This window comes from Corylus avellana, chromosome ca10 (assembly GCF_901000735.1).
Source record: "Corylus avellana chromosome ca10, CavTom2PMs-1.0".
NCBI lineage: Eukaryota > Viridiplantae > Streptophyta > Magnoliopsida > Fagales > Betulaceae > Corylus > Corylus avellana.
Window position 1 is genome coordinate 20842436 of NC_081550.1, and position 22581 is coordinate 20865016.

General features: G+C 36.3%; 3 protein-coding genes across 4 annotated transcripts; 1 reads left to right on the plus strand and 2 right to left on the minus strand.

The window, feature by feature from the left end:
• Positions 1-5532: 5532 nt before the first annotated feature.
• LOC132163627 (U-box domain-containing protein 44-like) lies at positions 5533-11123 on the minus strand. The gene is made up of 5 exons (XM_059573990.1): positions 10489-11123; positions 9588-10403; positions 8486-8792; positions 7776-8240; positions 5533-6957 (listed from the first exon to the last, which is right to left on the minus strand). Exons 1-5 carry the CDS (start codon positions 10945-10947, stop codon positions 5849-5851), a joined length of 3156 nt encoding a protein of 1051 aa, XP_059429973.1. The 5' UTR covers positions 10948-11123; the 3' UTR covers positions 5533-5848.
• A 1741-nt stretch (positions 11124-12864) lies between these two features.
• On the plus strand, positions 12865-15109 carry LOC132163767 (selT-like protein). 2 transcript variants are annotated; one of them, XM_059574139.1, is made up of 4 exons: positions 12865-13129; positions 13220-13293; positions 13843-14161; positions 14759-15109. In XM_059574139.1, the coding sequence occupies exons 1-4, from the start codon at positions 12959-12961 to the stop codon at positions 14873-14875; spliced, it is 681 nt and encodes a 226-aa protein (XP_059430122.1). In that variant the 5' UTR covers positions 12865-12958; the 3' UTR covers positions 14876-15109. The 2 variants fall into 2 exon arrangements, with proteins under 2 accessions (XP_059430122.1, XP_059430123.1); XM_059574140.1 differs by having other exon boundaries at positions 13223-13293.
• A 497-nt stretch (positions 15110-15606) lies between these two features.
• Positions 15607-19903, minus strand: LOC132163766 (internal alternative NAD(P)H-ubiquinone oxidoreductase A2, mitochondrial). The gene is made up of 9 exons (XM_059574138.1): positions 19282-19903; positions 18712-18925; positions 18455-18615; positions 18168-18233; positions 17668-17831; positions 17014-17128; positions 16345-16524; positions 16092-16259; positions 15607-15991 (listed from the first exon to the last, which is right to left on the minus strand). Exons 1-8 carry the CDS (start codon positions 19696-19698, stop codon positions 16107-16109), a joined length of 1470 nt encoding a protein of 489 aa, XP_059430121.1. The 5' UTR covers positions 19699-19903; the 3' UTR covers positions 15607-15991; positions 16092-16106.
• Between the last annotated feature and the right edge of the window lie 2678 nt (positions 19904-22581).

Genomic DNA, 22581 nt, shown 5'->3' on the forward strand with positions numbered 1-22581 from the left:
ATGTTGTGTTGAATTTTTTTTTTAATTTTTTTTTTTTTTTTTAAAAAAAAAAGGTTAACCGGTTATGATTTAATATTTAAGGAAATTTTTTTAAAGTACAAGTAAATGTAAATTTTGGGTTAAATATTTTTGATTTTTCAATATGGGCTCTTTTTATAGCAATTGGGCCCAAAAAGACACTAAAAATACAAAAATAAAATAAAAATTTGAGGGTAAAAAAAAATCCCAAAAACGCCCAAAAAAAAGAAGCCAAAAAAGCCCAAAAGAAAGCCCAAAAAGCAAAAAAAAAAGCTCAATTTTGAAAAAGCGGTTAGTGAGCAGTTATCTATTTTAGCGGTTAGCGGTTGCGGTTAGTGAAATTTACTAACCGCTAAGGCGGTTACGGTTAACGGTTATTGCCAATAACGGCTAACCGTAACCGCCTTGACACCCCTAGAGAAGAGGGGTCAAAATCCCTGGCCACCATAGTATGATAGCTTGCGTGGCACAAGAAGAGGGGTCCGAATTCCCGAAATCTGGAAAAGCCTTGTACAGCCCAAACAGACCATATATATATATATATATATATATAGCACCAAAATCAGGTAATAATTTAGACTCTTTTAAAAAACCATCACACAATATATATTTTCTCCTAACCCCTCACTAAAGGCCCATACTAATTTAAGCATCAAAATCCTTGTTGGAGTAGCCCGGCGGGTCTCTATAAAGCCTTGTGTTTTTGTGAATCGTAGGTGATTAAGAAAAAGAAGTGTTATACGGTAGACCTCGGATTGGAGTGTAGTTGGGATATTTTAGACTCTAAAAAGTTTTTTTTTTTTTTTTTTTAACATCACGTTTTTGTGTAGTAGACGAGAGAGAGCGTCTTCAAAAGTGCACAATTTGGAAAGCTAAATTACGATTTTATCAAACTCTCAATTGTAATTTTTTTTTAAAATTACGTCTTCTTTTGAAATTATTATTTCTTCAAAACTCATATTTTAAAACTGCTAAATAATAAACAAACACTTAAGTTTGGGTTTTTAATTCCTAGTGGGCACTCGACAAATTCCAATTAATCATACTAATTATGTGGTGCAATCATGTTCTGCACTAAGCTCAGTAGAAAAAAAGAAAAAAAGAAAAAGAGTTAATTCATGTTCCACATCTGAATAGGCAATCGCAATTTAAAGAGATAAATCGATGCAAGGGTGACAATTAATACATGATATTTCTCAATATTCAAACCAGCTAGGGCTCTTCAAAAGAGGGCTATTTTGTCCCTAAGAAGTAGCTTAATCGGCTGGGACCACACTTAATGAAGTGAATGTTACTAGTTCGAATCTCTCTCCCCTCTCTTGTGCAGACATGTCAAAAAAAAAAAAAAAAAAAGAAGAGGGCTGCTTTCTTTTTTCAAAACAATAATAATATAAGCTTAGGAAACCCATTACAACATGCAAACACCTAAAAATAAATAAAAAGTCAATTTGCATGAATGTATTTAATATAACTTTTTAATCAACTAACCCTAATTGGCTAATTGTTCATAGTTTTAGTTGTTTTTTAAAGCATAGAATATAGAGAAAGGAAAATTTGAAACGAATTTAAAAAAATGACTAAAGATTGGAAGACAGATCGGGGGATAAATAAATATAATAAATTAATTCTCAAAGTAATGAGGGTCTAATCAACAGTAATGAAACCATGATGGTATTTTACTTTTTGTTTGGGTGAAAGGAATAAAGAACGAGAAAAAGAATAGAAGAAAATGAAGAGGTGTATATTTTTGCAAGTGATCTCTTAATAATAAGGTTAATATATTGCTAGAATAACTTTTCATTATCATCGTGAGATCCATTATTTCACGTAGGTTTGTTACTAGGTTGTGTATCTTTTAAGTGCTCAATATATATATTTTAATTAAAAGGGTAGGGAGAACGATCAACTAGAAGTCTAGAATTGCCCGGAAGGAATCTAGACAACAAATAATTATAGGCGCTCATTCAAAACTAATTGAACTATAACATGACTCAGCCCTAGCTACTAGGATATCAGTGTGACCCAAGGTCGTTAACACTAATCAGCAGTGAGTGATTCACATTTCAGATTTCGAACTCTTTCCATAGTGCATGCCTAATTAACCACATGAAAATTACTTTGAAATTATTGAACCACCACCGCAAGTGGTCAAATTTAGAAGATTGAGTTGGAAGAAAAAATAGGAAATGATTATAATAGATAGTAATAAATAACAAGGGAAAAATTTATATATTTTCATCAAACTACCACATTAATCAACAATGTACTCCCCAAATTTTCAATTATATTGTTACTGTGTACAATAATGATGAATAATATGGAATCGAAAAGAGAGAGTCAAGACACGGATTTATGTGGTTCGACAAGGTACTTATGTCCACAGGAGAGTGCGAGTAATTGTATAAACGTATTTTGAAAAATCTAAAAATACCAGTGAAGCTTCATTCTGTTCAGTCCACTCCATCTACTTGGCCAACCACTAGTATTCCGATATTATTCTTTATGTATGAGAGAATATGAATCACTAGTTTCAACAAATTAGACCAATCTAACCCTAGATCGGGACAGATCAAGTTAACCACTTCCTCCCCAATAGACTCATTGAATGGCCTAAATAGTGATGGAAACGACTCCAAAGCCCTTCTTTCTGGAAAAGAATCCTCTCCATTTCAAAATCCTTTCATATCCTCCATTTAGTGCATTTTGAAGGGTATTGTATTTAATGCAATACTATCATTAAAAATTTTGGACAACACTACCTTTCAAAATGTACTAAATAGAGGAAATAGAGGGATTTTGAAATGGAGAGGATCATTTTTCCTTCTTATGCACCCATTTGCAATTTTTTATATCCTCGCAGGCCTGTTGATGGATCAACCTCCCAATCTCAATGTGATTATTTATATCCTCTCGCTGGCCTATTTGTACCATCAACCTCCCAATCTGAATGTGCTGCATTTTTGCTTCGATAGATCTTGGGTCGTCGTTTTAAATAAATTTAAAGAAGCTGCAGTGCACTTCGTATTTTGGATTTTTCAGCTTCATGATCAATGGCCAGGAAGCTAACAAGTGGATCTCACACCTCAGGTGTTTTTGGGGATCTGTACGGACACCCTTGACCTTTTTTGTCTTATAGTATGATGGGAGAGAGAAGCCCTTCACACTTTCACACATTAAAAGTCTTTTATATAGTTGACATAGTAGTTGCACGCCAAGCACTTTAAGGAAGAGTTGCCCGCAGGAAAGACGAAGGGTCGTAGAGGTTCTTAGCTACGGTGTAACCACTTCTAATATTTAAGTTTGTAAAAAGAAAAATAAAATAAAATAAAATTAGGGTATCAAATCTTTTAGTAAGAGAGATTTATCAAAGTGATTTGTAACTCATTCATTGGTATATGTTATATAAAAAAATGCGAGAATACCTAAGCAAGCTACAACTCTTCTCCTTTTATCTAGGCTTATTGTTCTTTGTGTCTTTTAGGTAGGGTTTTCAGCAGCATAGTTCAAGTAAGAGGAAATGCTAGGAGTCAACAAGTTTTTGACTTATATTCTTTTATAAATTCAATAGATTAACCATTAGATTTGTGAGATCTACCATTGACTTATATGAAGTACACATAAATTCACAAATCTAATGATTGATTTATATGAGAATATTAGCCAAATATGAAGAAAATATTGATCCATAACATTTCTCTTTTCTTATTAAATAAAGAGAGAACAAAACAGAAATAGCTTCTTATGAATTATGTTACAATAGTTTCTATAAATAGAGGAAATTTATAAGTAGTGAAAGAGAAAAAAAATAAAAATACGAGGATCGAACCATTTCTTCTTGCTCTTTTTCAAATTTGACCCTTAGAACATATAAGAAAATAAATCAACAAGGATAATATCAAATATTCTAACACGACGAAAACCGAAAGCGATAAGTAGGTTAGGGGAGAGTTCAAAGTTCAAAGAAGGTACACACAAAGCCGCGTTCTCGTAAGCATAATGATTATGATAATTCATAGCTGTTGAAGAGAGAGGGACAATCTTGTTTTGGGTCGGAAAATTGTGTTTGTTCTTTAACTACGACAAGGAAACACCACTTCTTTCTTGTCATTTGCACTTTGTTAAGCAAAGAATGGACACTGAGAAGCCATCGCCTTCTCCCTTTGGATGGATTGCTCACAGGGCGAATACAATGAACCCAAATCGTCAAATCTGATTGCCAAGTGTTTGGATTCAGAGAACATGCGAGAAAAAGAGAATCGACTAGAGACAAAACATGATTGGACTCCAAGAGTGAATTGTTAATCTTACAGTAGTTAAAACTGTATTTACACATGAACATTGTTAAAAACTTGCATGGATATGACAGCGACCAGCGACTTTTGTCGTTTTGAAAACATCACGACACCGACCTTTTCTTGTTTTGGTATGTCCAAAATTGCGGCCAAGTAGTGGATCTATTATTTGTCGTTAAATTATTATTTGTTCTAAGAACTTAAACGGATAAGAAGAATAAATTTAATAATTTAATTGAATTTTAATACTTTTTCTCGCTTGTTGAAATGGACAAAAACATGAGTAAAGTTAATAATTTAACATTTACTATCACCAAATAATATATTGAATTAATCCATGCATCATGGAAAAGGAATTGCAACTTTGTTGATATGGTGATCACACACTAAGCACTACTATAATAAGTCTGAAAAGAAGATGGAATGTTAGAAACATTCACCAGAAGTTCGTTGGAATTATCTCCAATGCTTAAGTCAATGAGGGTAGGAGAAAAAGTAAATTAACAAAGTCTATGAGTCTGTTTGGGATTGCGATTTCAATAAACACAATTTTAAAAATTGGGTTTTTGAAATCGCTACTTTTTAAAATCATAAAGTCGTTTGGTAAAACATATTAAAAAGTATTTTTTTATTAACTATTTGTTATGAGAAATCGTAATTTCGGTTAAAGTTCGCACTTTTTCAAATAAGCACTCCTAACCTGCTTATAGAAATCGTAGATTTTTTTCTTATTTTAAATTAAGTGTTTTTTAAATCGCAATACCAAATGTCTTATGTTTTGTGATATCTTTTAAAAACGCAGATTATTTTTGCGAAATTGCAATTCCAAACGCACCCTAAATAAAGGTACGTGAATGCAGGCATAGTGATGGGTCCTCCCCTCCTTATATATGCTCATTATGTTCGCCTCTCTTAACAAACATGGCCGAGTCCTTAAACCATTGATCAGATCACAAATGTTTGAATCAAAGTAGAGTTTTAAGAATATCTGAAAACAGAAACTTTCGCCACAATTGACTAAGGTTAACAATAGTCAAGCTAAATTTTCTCGCTTAGTTAAAACCCATGTTTGTATTGAGACTTCAAATTATGCAAAATTGCTTATGGTTAGGATCTTTACCAAAAGTTGATGACACCAACAGTAGTCAATGGCCTTTATCGTTTTAATTAGTGTTATTATGAACCAAATTGAAGAGAGAGAGAGAGAGAAGAACTTCACACAGAATGCAATTGAGCAGATTTAACAAATAACAAAACGTGTTACATTATGAAGCAAACCTGTAGTAAATCCTAACAGTTTGAGTCCATCCCATCCCAGACCATTATTTCCAATCTCAGATTATTAAGAATTCCCGAAAGAGAGGAACGGATTTAACCTATAACAACTTGGCTGATACCTTAAAAAACATCATACAGTAATTCCTTACAACAAAGAATACAATTGGGCCAGTTTTGACTAACTATACAGGGTGAGATTATCGTTTAATTATACAACATCGACACCGTGCAAGTGTATAACCACGGTTTGTCACCGGAAGCTACCTCCATGACCGAGCTTGACTAGAGGCCTTTCCACTAACACCTGATATCTGCTTTAGGTTGGTTAGGGCATCCTGAGCATGCCTCTTTGTGTTGGCATTCCCATGTTTCAAGGCTTCCACCAATGCCCTAACCAAAGACTGGTTGAGCCCCAGCTGCTGATTCTGGTTTTCCACTCTCAATATCCTCTCTATCATCCAAATTGTTTTCTCTTGAAGCTCTCCGGGTCTAACTTCGGTGAAAAGAGTGATCAGGGCATCGATTGCACCCTGCTGTTCAAGCTCATCAACTGCTCTCTTGAAACTGCTAGAGGTATCTAAAACAAGGGTGGAAAGGGCCTCCACTGCAGCAATCTGAACACCAGTGTCCTCATCTGCAAGAAGATCAACCAGGGATTTGATACAGTTGCTCTTGTGCAAGCACAACTGACTATCTTCTTCACATGCAGCATTATGTATAGGACATCCAGAAGCTTTATTAGAAGCCCTCCCACACATGAATACTAAAGGAGAGCAGAATCCATTGGGAGGAGTTGGTTCTGAGTCCGCAGCAGCAAGTGACCTTCCACACTCCGATAAGTTCTTCAATCCAAGGGCAGCTAGTTGTTTCACTCTTGGTTTTGAAGGAAACTGAAGCTGCTCACAGAAAATGGTCATAAGGCGATGCTCTCTGACAATACTAAGAGTTTGCAAATCAAGACTCCTTGTGAAGTGAAGTAGAAGTCCAAGAAGCCCCTCCACCATCCTTAATACAGGTCGAGAAACCCTCCCATTGGAACTGCGCCTTTGGGTCTTGAGAGTAGTAACAGTCCATCTTACAAAACTAGCTCCTAGTAGTGTTTTCACTTCTTCTGATGATAGGGAAAGGTTAGCAAGTATACATGCAGCATCAGATCGCTCACCTTCTGTAGATTGGTTGTCTAAGAGTTTGTCTTTGAACAGGGGAAGCTTGTTAGGTCTTAGCTCACTTGCTAGATCTTGGCCAAACCTTTCTGAGAGTACTCTTGTAAGCTTGAAAGCATAAATTCTGTGTTCAACTTCTGGGTGTTCAATAAATGATGTAATGGTTTTGATGCCTTCACCAGATTTTATATTAGAAGTTACCAACTCTGCAAAAATAGAAAATGTGGTCTATTTTTATTAGATTATAATAAACCCAAATCTCCATTCTATAAGGTATCGGTATCACATGTAATGAGGCAGGATAACCCTAATATAAATGCAGGAGAATCGTCTCCGTTTTGCAATTGTATTCAACAGGTCCCATCTAAAGTATTTAGCATGTCAATATGAAACACAGTTTGAAAAAAGTAAACTTAATTCACAGCATATATTGACCTACCATGAATTCCAAATTTTTGCACCTACTGTTTTGCAATTTGAGGTCAATTTAAACAGCAAACCCATAAACATGATAAGTAACAAGATTTAGCAGAAACAAAAAGAAGTCAACAAGAAAGCTAACTATAGGCTTTCAGGAAAAGAATTGCAAATCCAGAGGCTACAAGAATTGCTGAGAAGATAAAGATGAATAAAATTGAAGAATGTCATGATCCAGGAAACTAGATTAACAACCCCTATTTCATAATGGTTACAGCAGAAGATGCGAGTATTCAGATAAAAAATTCTGTACTTCAAGATGGACAGTGGCTTCTTCCTTTTATCTTGTTTCTAAAAGACCACTTTTGAGGAGATAATCAAAGCAACTCCAATTTCATATATGGACAGTTTAAAAAAATATAGCTTCCTAGTATTACAATCATGCTGACATGATGCCCTTCCAATGGCATCAGCTACATCTGTTTCCCAGTTTTATTTCCTATAAACAAGTGAAACCAGAGAAAGATTTTTGCCTATACACGAAGACATGTCATGGTGACTGGAATAAAATTACTTTAAACACAAATTTTTGCCAACAAGGAATTACCTGATGCCTGGGGAGATGATGCAATTCCATATAGGATACGGAGAATAGACACTTGGCATTGAAGGGATACACCAGATAGAAGCCTCAAAAGACTAAATATAAATGATTCTGACTGCATTAAATGTCCTTCCTTGTTAACAGATGCCAACTCCCAGTGCCCTGGATTTGAAACAATGTTGGCAATTGTTGATGCAGCCAATTCCTTCAAGTCAGGTGAAGTATCCTGATTTGCAAACAGAATATCTGTAAGAGCTGGAAGCCCAGCACAGTCAACAAGGATAGTAGCATTGTCATCAAACCCTGACAAGTTACACAATGCTTGCAAGCTTGGCGCCCTTCCATCTGGATTAGATAGCAATTCAACTAGTATTCGAGCACTTTGCCTTGCAATTTGTTCTTTGCTGGTATTTGTCAGGGTCATCCTACCCAAAATAGATGCCATCTCTATTTTTACATCATCAGAACCTGTTCCAATAAAACATCCACATTCCAATGTAAATATATGATTGTAAAAATCTGTTATAGACTAAATGTGCAGCTGATATTAAGTAAGACGAATATCTCAAGAGACTCCTCTTCCCTGCGTACTATTATACAGCGCTACGTAGAAATGAATGGTAGTTACAAAGTAATTTTGTACTCTCTTAACATATATGACATCACATATAACTATTTATTGACCACGGAAACAGGAACTTCATAAGACATACCTTCACAAAGCCGACTAAGTAAGGGTTCAAATCTCCCAGCTACTGCTAAAGGCTGAATATTATCCTCCACCCTCTCCATCTGCTTCAAGACCTCCTCGGCTAGATTGGATAAAGCAGGATGCTCCGGATTTCCTACCATGCTTGAGAGAAGAACTAAAGCACCTTTTTCTGATGCAATTTTTATGCAACAAGCTTCATCCCTAGAGAATTCAAGTAATAACTTGACAGCATACTCTCTCTCTTTCTCTGAGCTCCCAATAAGACTATGTATGGCCAATCTAGTGATACCATCTTCAAGCATTATTTTCTACATAAGTGTGACATATATCATCAGAAATTACAACAATAGCATCAGAGACCATAAGGCCCTAGGAAAGAAAAATATTTACAGCCCAGAAAAAATAAAAATATTTGCATAAAGAAAACAAATACTTCCTCGAAGATACATATCCAGAATATATGTACTGCATTACAAAATTAATTTTCAAAATTGTGTTCAATGAAAGAAATGTGAAAAGAAGCACTTCAACATGAAAACTATAACTTCAAGGAAAGAACAACAACCCCAATAAACAATTAACAAATAAGAACTGTACTCTCTGTTGGTATATGCATTCAACATGCATAAGGACCATACAGATGGTTCTCTATAATTGACCCAAGATGTTGTCAATCAATTAACAACAGTTTAATACATCCCTTATTGCATATTTCTCATGGTTGTAACTTGCACACTATTCGCTGGAGGTGACATTAAGATAATAGTATCTGACATAGTTTAAAATGTATGGTATTGAATTTTCGAGCAGATTACACAGCAAAACGCTGTTAATCTTCAACTTCAAACTAGTTCTTAGCAATCCCTATGTTTTACTCTTAGAAATACAAGCAAATTGTGAAATGCGCAATAGGAATATGCAAGTTAGAATAATAGTTAAGTGATTTAACTCATCATCTCTTATCAGTTTAGGTTTTTGAGATAAGTGATAATTTACAAGTAACAAGAACTATTTGATTTCAATCAACTAAATCCCAAGATTAACAAAAATGCTACGCAATCAATATGCGAAAACCCCAAACCAAGACCCACGTAAACTCTCACCTTGCTTTCTTCATCCTTGGCCATTGTAAGCAAAATCATAAGCGCCTTGCTCCTCAAATGTGTCCCAATACTCTTGGAACTATTCTTAAGCAAGTTCATAACAAGCTCAACAATCCCAGCATTCCTCACTTTGTACCTACTACTGGGGTACTCCTCCGAAATCTTGTACACACTATCCAGCACCTTCTCAAGGCCATCATGATTATCCACCGAAATTGACTCCTCCCCAAGCCTCTGCGCCGCCGAGTTAACCTGTACCTCGATATTCCGGTTCACCCATTCCTCGATCGCGCCGGCCAGCCCGATATTCGGCTTCAACTCCAGCGACTCCAGCACCTGCCCGGTGACTGGGCAGCTCGGGTCACGACCGTCCTCTATGCAGCGCTCGAACCAGTACTTGATCGCGGAGCGCTCGTAGTTCTGAGACGACTCCAGCACCACCGGCTCCTTCATGACCTCCTTCGTCAACGGACACAGAAAATTCTTGAACGGCAACGATATCTGCGGCACCGATACCGAGTCGTGTTCTTCGAAATCCAAATCCAGCTTCTGCGTCACGATATCGGGCTGGACCGCGAGGTTGCTGAGAATCGTCTCGAGAGAGGCCAGAATCCGCCTCTCCGACACGGAACTGGACTGAGTCAGATCCGCCTTGAAGAGCTTGACCTGCACCGATATCTCGGAGAAGTTATCAGAGTCGATCCCGAGAGCTCGCGCTAAGTCCATGATTATCGCGCTCTGTACTGCTTTGCTCGTTCGTCTCCCTTGCCCCTCCTTCTGTAGCGTGCATTGCACTCGCTCCTCGTTCTCTGTTACCTGCCAAAAAAAATTAAAATTCGATTCAAGAAATCCGTACACTATATATATTCTATAAGGGAAAGTGCATGAGAGAGAGAGATACGATGAATTGAGCTTGCTTCATGTCTCGGGAGAGATCGGCAATTTTCTTGCGGAGATCAGGGAGGTCGGCGAGCGCGGAGTCGAGGAGGGCGAGCCACGCGGCGATGGCGAGCGTGTGCTTCTGGAGGGATTCGCGGAGGGACTGGCAGTGGACGAGGACGAAGATCTTGCTGCGCTTGGCGTAGAGCAACGTCGTCTCTGCGGCGGCGCTGAGGTCTGCGGCGACGCCCTTGAGCGCGGTGGTTGCAGCGGCGGGGAGGGAGTCCGACGACTGGACCGAGCGGAGGAGCTGATGGATGAGGAGGACCTGGAGTCGGTTCGCGAAGGCCGAGAACCGGCGAGGGTTCTCGAACGAGAAACGGTGCTCGTCGGCGGAGACGCAGAGCTCGGAGAGCGAGCGCTTGATGGATTCTATTGCCGCCGACGTCGACGATGGATGCGCCGGTTGTGGCGACGTCATTTCACGGCGAGAGTGGCATGCTAGAGTTGGTTGACTCTTGTGCAATTTTCCCAATTTAGATGGAGTCTTTGGGGTCTGTGCATTATCTCTGCGAAGCACCGCGTTGGAGGCTTGGAGCTTCGTGGGAAGGAAGAGTCAGAGTATTGACTTTGAGGGAAGACTAAACGTAGTTCATTCAACGGTTGTTTTTCTTTTTTGCTTTTTTGAAAACACGACTAAAAAAGATAATTTTTTATGGGTTTATTCTTGAGATTTTGACGGTCCATATTATATATATATATAATTTTTTTTTAACAAATAATATGAAATTATCTACCCATTAAATGTAATAAAACAATATTTAGACCATAAAATAAATTCTTTTCATTTCACTTCAAATGGAGAGCATTATACTCTCAAATTCTCAATGTTTAACCTTACTTGTAGGCCTGGGCAAATTTATCGCCTACTGACTTTCGACCGCCTACGGATTGATAGCCGACCAACTTTTATCGACACCGATTAACCAATGGGCAGTAGGCAAAACATTTTTTTTTCTTTTCGACAAATTCGGTTTGGTAAGCGAAATAAAATTTGTTAACCGAACCGACTTTATCGACCGCCTACCGACCGACTTTGCTGATAATTTTCAATTTTTTCATATACCGACTTTACTGACTATCGGTGTCAGGACAAAAATTTAGCGAAATTTTCAACTTGACCAACATTTTGGCGAAACAAAAAATTTTCTATGGACGCTAGCCCTACTTACTTGTTCAAATAAATTTTTTTTACATTTTTAATGTTTTTAAAAAATAGTATAATTAATTAAAAATCACACATCATAAAACAAAAATCACTTATTACAAAATTCCTAGTTCCTGTCCAATTGCTCGGACAACTCGGTTGTCTTATTACAAAGTAATAAAGACTATTGCATGAAATCCTATGGATTTTTTTTTTTTTTTTCCAATTTTATCTGCACATTTGATTTGATTTGACTTTGAACAAATCACTTTTGGATATGGAGCTGTGAAGGTGGGGCTAGGAAGAAAAGAAAAAAAAAAAAAAAAATCTTTCACTTATCCTCATTTTTCAATGCTTTTGCAATATATATAAAAAATTTTAATCTAAAGGACATAATTGTATTTTTATATAATTCAGATAAATTTGACGGAATGAGATGGAGGCATTGAATTGAAAAAAAGACCAAGCACGAGATAATTTGATAGAAAAATAAAAAAAAATGTAAATCTTAAAATAGGAAAGGGTCAAAGCACAAGGTGATTCTTCCATTATAACTTCACTAAAACAAATATTATGGAGTCAATCTTATTGCTTGTATTAAAAAAATAAAAATAAAAGGAGAGAAAGATTCACTGATAAAAGTGTATAGTTTAAAACTATACTAATTTTAACTAATTAAACTAATAAAATCTCTTGATACCTTCTTCCTAATTTTTTTCCTCGGCTATTTCTCATTGTCTAATCTAACATTTTAATTAAATAGAAAATGTTTATTTTTTTATTTTTTTATTTTTGGATTTTGGGTTAACGAGAATGAGTTTTGGCATGATGTTTTCTGTTCTCAGGTCTGAGGAATATGAGCTACTTATACATTAAGTTGGGTTTGTCTGAAACAAATCTGTTGTTACAACTGAAAATTAGTTATGAGTTAGCGAATTTTGATGTCATAGATAGTTATTGAATGTCAGATTGTTATGTATGTATTTATGACTTGTAACCTTGTAGATTCGACTATGATTTTCTCATAGCTTTTACTCTGTAATATAAGAGTTTTATGCTTGTCATTTTTCATCTGAGACTAAAATAATTTTTCCTTAAAAAAAAAAATTAAATAAAAAAAATAGTTAAAACAAATAGCTTAAAAAGAAAAAAGAAAAAAGAAAAAAAAAAAAAAAAATAGTAGACCTCGGAAGCAGACGCAATAGAGTCACATCAGCTATTTTCAGGTCCCAGGTTTCAGCTTTTCAGTCGGCCGCTCTCTCTTGGTGCTTGTTTGTGTTGAGCGATGGATCGGACACAGTTGCTTCTGCTGGGATTACCGCTCCTCCTCTTCTTCTCTGATCTCTTAACCCTCTTCACTCCGCCGCCACCGCCACCGCCTAAGCCCATCCCTCACTCTCACCACCACCTCCCGCCACCATCCGTTACCAAAGAAAACCTGGACTTTCCCTCACAGGTAATTTTATTTATGTATCTAATTTCATGAGTTTATGCCATATGGGTTTTTTTTTCCCCTAAAGTTCATTTGTTTGTATTTGTATTGGAGAAGACAAGCGGTGTTGGAGGGATCGGTCTTGGCAACACAGTCAACATCAACTTCTGTGCTTCTTGCTCTTACAGGTATCTTAAATTTCCTCTCTTCTTTTTTTGCTTGATTTTGGCGATTTGTTTATTGCTAGTGGTGGCTTTGTGCTTTTTGATTGGGGGGTCTAGATTGAATTACATTCTTCGTTATCATAGAATTTAATTTCTTGCATGTTTATGGTGTGCATGTTGGGTGTTTTCAATTGTAATTAGTGTTACGGATTATAGATTCTTATGGACAAAATCCAAAAAGAAAGAGAACACCTTGATCATCTGAAATCTAATTGTGGGTATCCGTGATTCTGTTCTAAACCTGTGAAATTATTCTTTGCAATCACTTAATTTGACAAACAATAAATATCAAGGAAAAAAAGTAATTGCCTATCCATGGGCTTCATCTATCAACAAGTTGTTTTGGGAACTATGATTGGAAGTTAATTAGAACTAGTTTGGAATGCTTTTGAGTTTTTCGTGGTTGGCGGTGTGCTAGTGTTGCAAAACTTTGCAGCATAACTCTGTGTATTTCTGTTCATGTGAATACCTAAACTATATTTCTAATTCATTGCTTTGTGTTACATTTCATAGGGGGTCTGCGGTGACAATGAAGAAGATGTTGGACACTGCTTTCCCTGGAATTGATGTTGTACTTGCAAATTATCCACCGAGCTTGCCAAAGCGTCTGCTAGCAAAAGTGGTTCCGTTTTTTCAGATAGGTGCTGTTGCAATTGTAGTGGCGGGTGAACACATTTTTCCTATGCTTGGAGTTATTGCACCGCCTGCTTGGTATTATTCTTTGCGTGCAAATAAATTTGGGACCATTGCAACCTTCTGGCTTCTTGGCAATGCAGCACAGTCCTTCCTGCAGAGCTCTGGGGCTTTTGAAGTTTACCTCAACGATGAATTGGTTGGTAACCTTTTCTCTGTCATATGTTTTATTCTAATATATGTTGAACCAAAAATCTCATTTTTAATACGGTAAATATATGATGATGCCTTTGGTGCATTTACAAATGTATCAAAAAGATTTTCAGTCAACATTTGTGTTCACCACATCCTGTACACCAGATTTTGATGCAAACAATTGGCTGTAACCATCGAGCGTATGTCCATGGATTGGACGTTTGGTTCTTTTCACTAGGCTTTAAATTGTCTTAAAAGGTTTTCAGATTACATATCCACCGTTATACAATGATATTGTTAGTAGTCGGTCTTCACAATCTGCTACTCTTTGATATACCAGCATTTAAAGACTCCAACTTTGTGTTAATTGTGCTTATGCCATTTCCAGGGATGACGTTTTATCCTGCTTTGATGTGCTTGAAAGTTGAATTTTATGTTGATTAAAATTTCTTCATTTGCTTTCTTCAATGTACTTCTGATACGATGTGCATATATGAGGGTTCACCATGACTTCTGTTTTTCTCTTTAGACAACTAACTACATTGCAGTGTGTCAATGATATTGCAGTATTCTCACATTCATACTGCTCTGTACATTGTAGGTTTTCTCTAAACTGAATGAGGGCAGGTTTCCTGGCGAAATTGAATTGAAAGATCTCATCAGCAAAAGGTTGACTTCCACGGGAATTGTAGACGGCCTAGGAAACTTGTGGTCGTAGTTCACAAGCCGGATTTAGAGGGTCAATCAATGTGATCGAAGGTGCAAAAATGCGTCCAAAGTGGGTGTTGTTGGATAGTCACTTGGATTGCTTTTGCTCAAATCTTGATAGAATGTCATCGAATTAGGTTTCCATCTTTGTATCAAAAATCTATATGTTTCTGTCATAGAGAAACCACTACTTGAAAAGCTTCAGCTATCTGGGGCTTGTTTATAAATGTTCGTTTTCATTCTATTCTGCTATTTGATTGACAAGATCTTATTTTAGGAATTCGCCCCTGTATTGCTCAGAAAAAAATTATATATATATAGACACAAGCCATATAATTGACTTGAAAACTTTGAGGCGTTTTAACCCACCATTGATGCCAAGCAAATATGCTTCACAATAATTTAGTGGTGAAGGATTATCTCTTTCGCTAAGCATTGCCCAATAGAATAATATATGGATTTGAATTAAGAGAAAAGCCGAACATTTTGTGCCAGCTTTTGCTTGGCTACATAATACAGAAACATGCATTAGTTAAGGTTGTGCAGTCTGCAATACCAGTTAGCCAGTAATCGGAAATATTACAAAAAAGCACAAAAGTGCAATTCAAATACACACAACATACAAGAAACACTGGTCCAACCCAGGTACACAGGAGCTCTGGCCGCTGCAATATATGCCATCAATAAACGCAAGCTTGTGAGAATAGATGATGATACTTGAAGAAATTAGAACAGATCATCTCGATCAATCTGAGAGGATTATATTTCATTATCATTTTTTCACAGTTGTGATCCAGTGCATAAAAACAACTTAAAAAATATGAACGAACAAGAGATACATGGGAGGTAAAAAGAAAAACTTAATTGTATGCATCATATAAGCAGCACCCCAACTTCATTAGGAACGAATAGGTGGGCTGTTATGGTAGTTTAAAAAAAAAAAACAATAATAGGTATTCTTCACTTAACGCCTGTGCCAGAAAAAGGTCCATTATTTGATATAATCTTCGAATTCAAAGAGGACTCGCACCATGAAGATGTATATGTGGAGATGTGGCGACATAGTCGTTTGCACTCATCAACACCAAGGAAACATATCCCAAGGAAACGTGCCATGGCTGCTGACCTGCAAGTAGTAGCACACACCCAGCAAACCAGCCATCCAGCTATCAGGAATAGGGAGGGAGAAAAGTAGGAATAGACTCCAACAAGAAGATTAAAGATACCTTTAATTACAAAATCTAGATTCTGCTAATATCACGACCAAACACGAAGGTTGTAAGCCAGTTGATTGCCACATAAAATCTGTTCCTCCAGCTCAAAACACGAGTCAGATATGCTGAGCGCCAAATAAACCAACTCACAAATCCTGCCATGGATAATCCTTTGGCCTCCTGCAAAATTGCTGCTGCATCAGTCCATGGTCCAATTTAACTTAATAGCTCAAGAGAGAAGGCCCAGGAATAACTAGAAACTCACCTTGCTCTGCCTAAGATCTACGAGAGCCTTGTATCTGCCAATGGTTGCCATGCTTCCTAGATGCTTGTAAACAAATGGATCTCCGAGTTCCATGCCATTTGTACCGTTGGCATGACCTCCACCAGCTTTACCAATCCTATTTAATAGATGTGATAGATATTTCCCTTGCCGCTCTGCAACCTTGAAAACTCAAAAGGAGGTATATTAAAGAGTCAGTAACAAAATTGTCAGCCAAAGAGAAACATAATAGCATATTCACTTATGCAAAAACCATGGCCACTCAAAATCCAGATCGCTATTTCAAGCATGATACGAAATTTCACACTAGAAATGTTGCCTGGCTGAACAACCTTCTTGGGAAAAATCAACACTGCCATCAACAGATATCAAGCATCACACTATTTTGTCCACCTTATTTAAATAGGGGTAGCCCCTTGAGGTTCGGAGTACAAAGACTTAATTCAGTCCCTAATTTAATATAACATAACTAGTCATCTTATCTTAGTAATAAGATTGACCTTCCAAAACATGAGGTGGGATGTTATGGATATTATTGATTCATGAAATATGCAAACACTAATCTGCAATCATCTAGGATATCTCCGACTTCAACAGTTTGCCAGGAAGAATACTAATATCTTCACAAAAAATAAAAAAGGCTGTTCTTACCTGAGCCAAAGCCGGAAGGGTTGGTTTTCCAGTACTTTCAAGAAACCCACTGCAATCACCAATCGCAAACACATCCTGCATGGAAGGAACGTGTAGCCACTCGTCAACACCAATCCTGTAAACACAAATAGGATCCGTTAACTCGTTCTCATGCCTATGCTGTTTTCAAAGCATGCCTACCAATTTGAATATGAATAAGATAGATACGTGGAGTAAAAAGCAAAAAAAAAAACCAATGTACTATGGAATTGTGATATAACAAACATTATGGCATCCAATGGAAAACCAAATCAGAAAAGAAACAAGAAACATATGATGTATAGGAGGCAATAAAAATGATTTTCAAGACTAAAATTGACCTAAAAAAAAAGATTTTCAAGACTAAAATTGACCTAAATACTATACAAGTACTGATATCCAACTTGGTTGATGCTTCAAGACATTATAAGGTAACAATTTCCAGAATTTCCCAGTCAATTGTCCCATGAGTTAGAGACCTTGTTGATTAATTTCGGACCATCTTTACCAGAATAGGAAATTTCCCCCATCAAAACAGTTTAATAACTACATGTATGAATTGGTCAAAAACCTCACATGGAACTGAGAATGATGTAAAAATGCATTGTGATGAGCCAAAAAGAACTAGTGACTAACCTTCCACCTGGAGATTTTGGAAGCTCCATAGAGTTAACAAGAGGAGAGGGACCAACACCCGTAGACCACACTAGCAGCCCATATGGAACCTCTGTGCCATCATTAAGAACTAACTTCTGAGCTTTAACATCCTTGACTATTCCACGGACAAGACGAACTCCTGACTGAGAGAAACTACTAAATGAATAGATCCATAACTAAAATTTTGGGAATTGTTGTTGATTAGTTGTTGGGGGGTTAATGATTGCAATGTCCACAGTTGTAGAATATCCCAATTGTTGTTAGTGAGAGGTGTCTTACATATCCTTAGGAGAAGCTCCAAGTTCTTTTCAGAGAAAAATGGCTCCTTTTGGATTTTACCTCTTACAATTGACAATTTTATCTTCCACAACAAAGACCAGACTAAAACTCTCATTTTGAGAATATGCAATAGATAATCCACAGCAACATTTTTAAGACACGGACAAACAAGTTCTTCCTATTAATCATGCATCCCTTACCTTTGTCAACTGTTTAGTAGCATAATGCCTGAGGCGATCATCAAAGGAAGATAATATCTCGTTTGCCTGTTAATCCAAGAACAATTTACTCAATATTTCCTCAAAACATCTTTTGCAAGAATGCAATGGTTTTTTGTCACAATAATAGTTATAGTGATGCCTCGAAGCAAATACAGAACCTTTTTCAAGCAAGGTGATTGTGTGGATAGCAATAACTATAAAGAAAATAGTTTAAAGGAAATCTTTGTACAAGAATATCTCATAGCTCAAGTTTTTATTAAGCAAACCTCAATCAAAGTAACGTGGATATAGTCTTTCACATGCGCATGTGTTTGGCGAACATCTTTTGTGATAAAATCACTTAGTTCACCACTGAACTCAACTCCCGTGGGACCACCTCCCACAACAACACAGTGTAGAAGTCTGCTTTTCTCTTCCTCTGAAATGCCTGCCTCCAACCCAAATTCAATAGTTGCATTTTCAATTCATATGATCTCATTCTTAATTCAAGTAAAAAAAAAAAAACCTTATTGCAATAGCATACCAGGCACGTCAGACAACATCAAGTTTAGGAGCAGCTTCCTACGAATTTCCTGGGCATGGTAAACTTCCCGAAGAAAAATCGCATGTTCTTTCACCCCTTGGATTCCAAAAGTTAAGGGCTGTGCCCCCAAAGCAATAACCAATTTGTCATATGCAATCTTAAACTTCCACGGATCCAAGGTGTCTGGTCCATCAGTAACAGTCTCACAATGCACCTTCAATTATCCAAGACCAAATTTCTTACAATTGAGCCTTTGTGAAATTCAAAACTCCAAGATTGCCATATACCCACATATGTGTAAGTAGACTATTCAAAACTGTAGCCCATTACCTCACGACAGCCAAAAAGACTAACTTTTTTTAAAGCAGGAACAAATAAAAATTACAATTTTACTTACAATTCTTCCATACCCACATTTCAGTTCAATCAATTTCCCCTTTCCTTTTTTTCCTCATTTGATTACTATTCAATCAAACTTTCTAAAAGGAGCTTTTTAAACGCAATGTTCACAAAAAGTCAAAAAATCTTTTTCCCACAATCCAACAAACCCAAAAAGGGAAGCTAACATACCGAATGATTATCGCCATCGATGCCAGTACAATTGGCCAAGAAGAAGTAGGACCCGGGTTCGCGAGAGATGGCGGGTTGGATCCTGCTGATGGGTTCGGCAACGGACCTGAACTCCAGGGTCCCCACGCATGTGGAGGCCAGGAGGGGCGTGAAGACCATGTGGTTCCGAGGAGACACGCAGACGACGTCGTAGAGGTTGGTGTCGAGGCCCTTCATGAGCCTGCAAGCTGCCCACCCGGAGCCCACCACAACCACCCTCGGCTTCTCCGAGGGCACCGTCGGCCCCAGGCCAGAGTACTTATTGGTGGCTTCGGTGCAGGTGCTCAGGCTCGCCAGAGAAGCCAATGAAAACGTGTTCGGCGCTCTATTTCTGGATTTGATACCTGTGACTCGGATTAAGCTTCTGAACCAAGCCATTGTGGAAGAATCTCTGTTCAAATGGGTATCTCTGTATCGCTATCCGAGATTTTGAAGATGAACAAGGATTCTGTAATTATTGGCTTTGACTTGATTTTTCTGCTACATCTTTGTGCAGGCGAGTCCAGAGGTGGCTGGGTCACGGTGGTGAAGAATGATTGCGTGGCAGCTGCTTAAGGCAGACAGATGCTGTCTGTGACGGAATTTGAGTGACAGCAGGAAACGGTTTCTCATCCATTACACCAATTCCCTTTTTTATCCGCCAAGACTGTAACAGTAGCCATCCTAACAAATAACCTCAATTATTACGCTTTCAAATAACAAAATTCTAAAATTCTCGTCAATTTCATTACACATTTATCTTATTATGCTAATGCAACTGTAACACCTTATTTCATATTAAAATAATTTATATAAAGTCCAGTAATTTATAAAAATAGTCATGAGTTACACATTGCTTAATTATAAGTGAAATTAAGCTTTATAATAAATAAATTTCAAATTAACTAGTTTTTTTGAAGAAACGTCACAAATGTGACTAGCGTTTTTCTCTTAGTCGTGAAAATATATCTTAGGTTGTAGAAAAAAAATAATACAAAGAATTTATGGGTGGTTCAGTATTAGACATTACACTAGGAGTGGTATCGGTTTGGTCGGTGTCGATAGAGACATTTTCGCCTATCAAACCGTGGAAGTTGGTTAAGTCATTTAATTAACCGACTTCATATCGATAAGGAATAGGTTTGACTTTTTCGATTAATAGGTGGTCGGTTAAGTCGATTACAAGTTTTTATGTTAAGATGTATCAACATCATTTTAACTACATAATCAATAAAGCATATGCTTTATAAATGAACAAAAAAAAGTAAATCCATGGATCACAGACCAAACAGACAACTACAAATTAGCTAGACAAACACAATAAGAAAACTTACCAGATAAAATTTGAAGTTTACTTAAAAAAATCGATTAATTTTCGATTAATCGACAAATTATTATTTTTTCTACCGCCTACCAAACCAACATCAAAACAGTATTTTTATTCCTCCTAATGACCGTCAGAAGTTAGCTGTTGGTCAGTGACGGTTTGATAATAGTTGATAGGTAGTTGGTGAACGGTTAATCTTTCCACCCCTATTAAACACCTACATTCACCACTCATAATAGTCCTAAGAACTACATTGACTTGCTTAACTTGTAGAGAAAAATAACACAAGTAACTTATAGGTGGTTAGACACCTGTCTACCACTCGAAATAACTCTAAGAACTACATTGTGCTCATTGACTTATTTATCTACAATACAAATGTCCATATTTATAAGATAATGAGTAAATACAAATATATGGTCAACACTTAAATAAAAAAAAGTAGTTAATATTAACTTGATATTAAATATAAAAAAATAGAAAAATGCTAAGTGTTTTTCTAGTGTTTTCTTTGTGTCCTCTCCATTTTATTTAAAAATTATTTTATAAAAACAAAATGAGAAAAATAAGAGCAACTTTCTTTTTTATTTTTTGTAAAATAATTTTTACATAAAATCAAGATAACACGAAAAAAAAAAAAAAAAAATCCCAAAAAAACACCCGGCATTTCTAAAATATATATTATATATTTTTTATATACTCTATCCTAACCGTCACTGTCAACCTTATCTCAATTGTCACATGATCACTGTAATTATCCGTCCACACCTTCAAAGATCTTCCCTCCATGACAGCGCCATTTTGTTTCCAATGAGATATATATATATATATATATATATATATATATATATTAAAAATTAGTTTTTGCCCCCAAATTTTTGTTTAAAATTCTGCCCACCCAAAACGAAATATTATAGTTCTGCTCTTGCACCTTTTCCTACCGTTAACAATGAGTAGTGACTAGAAGAGGCCAAAATATGAATTAAAAATATTTAAATATAGGACTAAATAATTGATGAAAAATATATTAAAATTAAAGACTAAATTAATATATAAAAAAAATAAAATTAGTATTCATTCAATGTTAAGAAAATATAAACAAAATAAAAAATAATTATTTTTTAATATAATTCAATTTTCAATTTAATCCCAGAATGTAAAGTGTATTAAAACTTAAAAGTTTTGAACCATTTTTTATGGTCCAAGGCCTAACTTTGGATTGCCTTTTAATGGGTCTGGCCGAACTAATAACTTTAGGCCCAAATTCACATTTAAAGCATATTTAATAATAATAATAATAAAAAAATTCAAAATTGGAGGTGGCCATGGCCCACCCCTGTCTGCGTGTAGTTTCATCCTCGGCTGTATAGTAAAAGAAGCCTTATTTTTAAGCATGAAACAACATCTTATTGAGAAAGTTCTCTATTGTATTTTTGATAACATCTCTTAAAGCGTTGTGCTTATGTTATTTCTTTAATAAAATGCATTCGATTTTTCTAAAAAAAAAAAAAAATCTCTGCATGAGAATTTTATTTTAAGAATGACTTTGATGTTAATATATTATTTGATTTTCTTATTTAATGTTATCAATTATTATTATTATTATTTTTTTGATAGAATGTTATCAATTATTTTAACACTTGTTTCAAGAATAGAATGTTAAAGATGTTACAGAAAACGTAGAGTGCTACGGACGACGTCGTTTCTGTCCTGTTATTTTCTCTAGATGGTTAAATTCTCTCTGCAGCATGTTCTCCCTCTGTAAACGTCTTTAGCGTCCAGACCCGTATCACTCTGACTTCCTTCTCGAAGAATTTTCAAGTCTGAATTGAAAGATGGAGGAACTTTTTGTTGTGATTCTCTCTGTGCTTCTCTTTGCTGCATTAGTTCCACTATACCTGTGGAAACGCCGTCATGATTCTCGAACCCCGGGTGAAAATGAAGAAGAACATGAG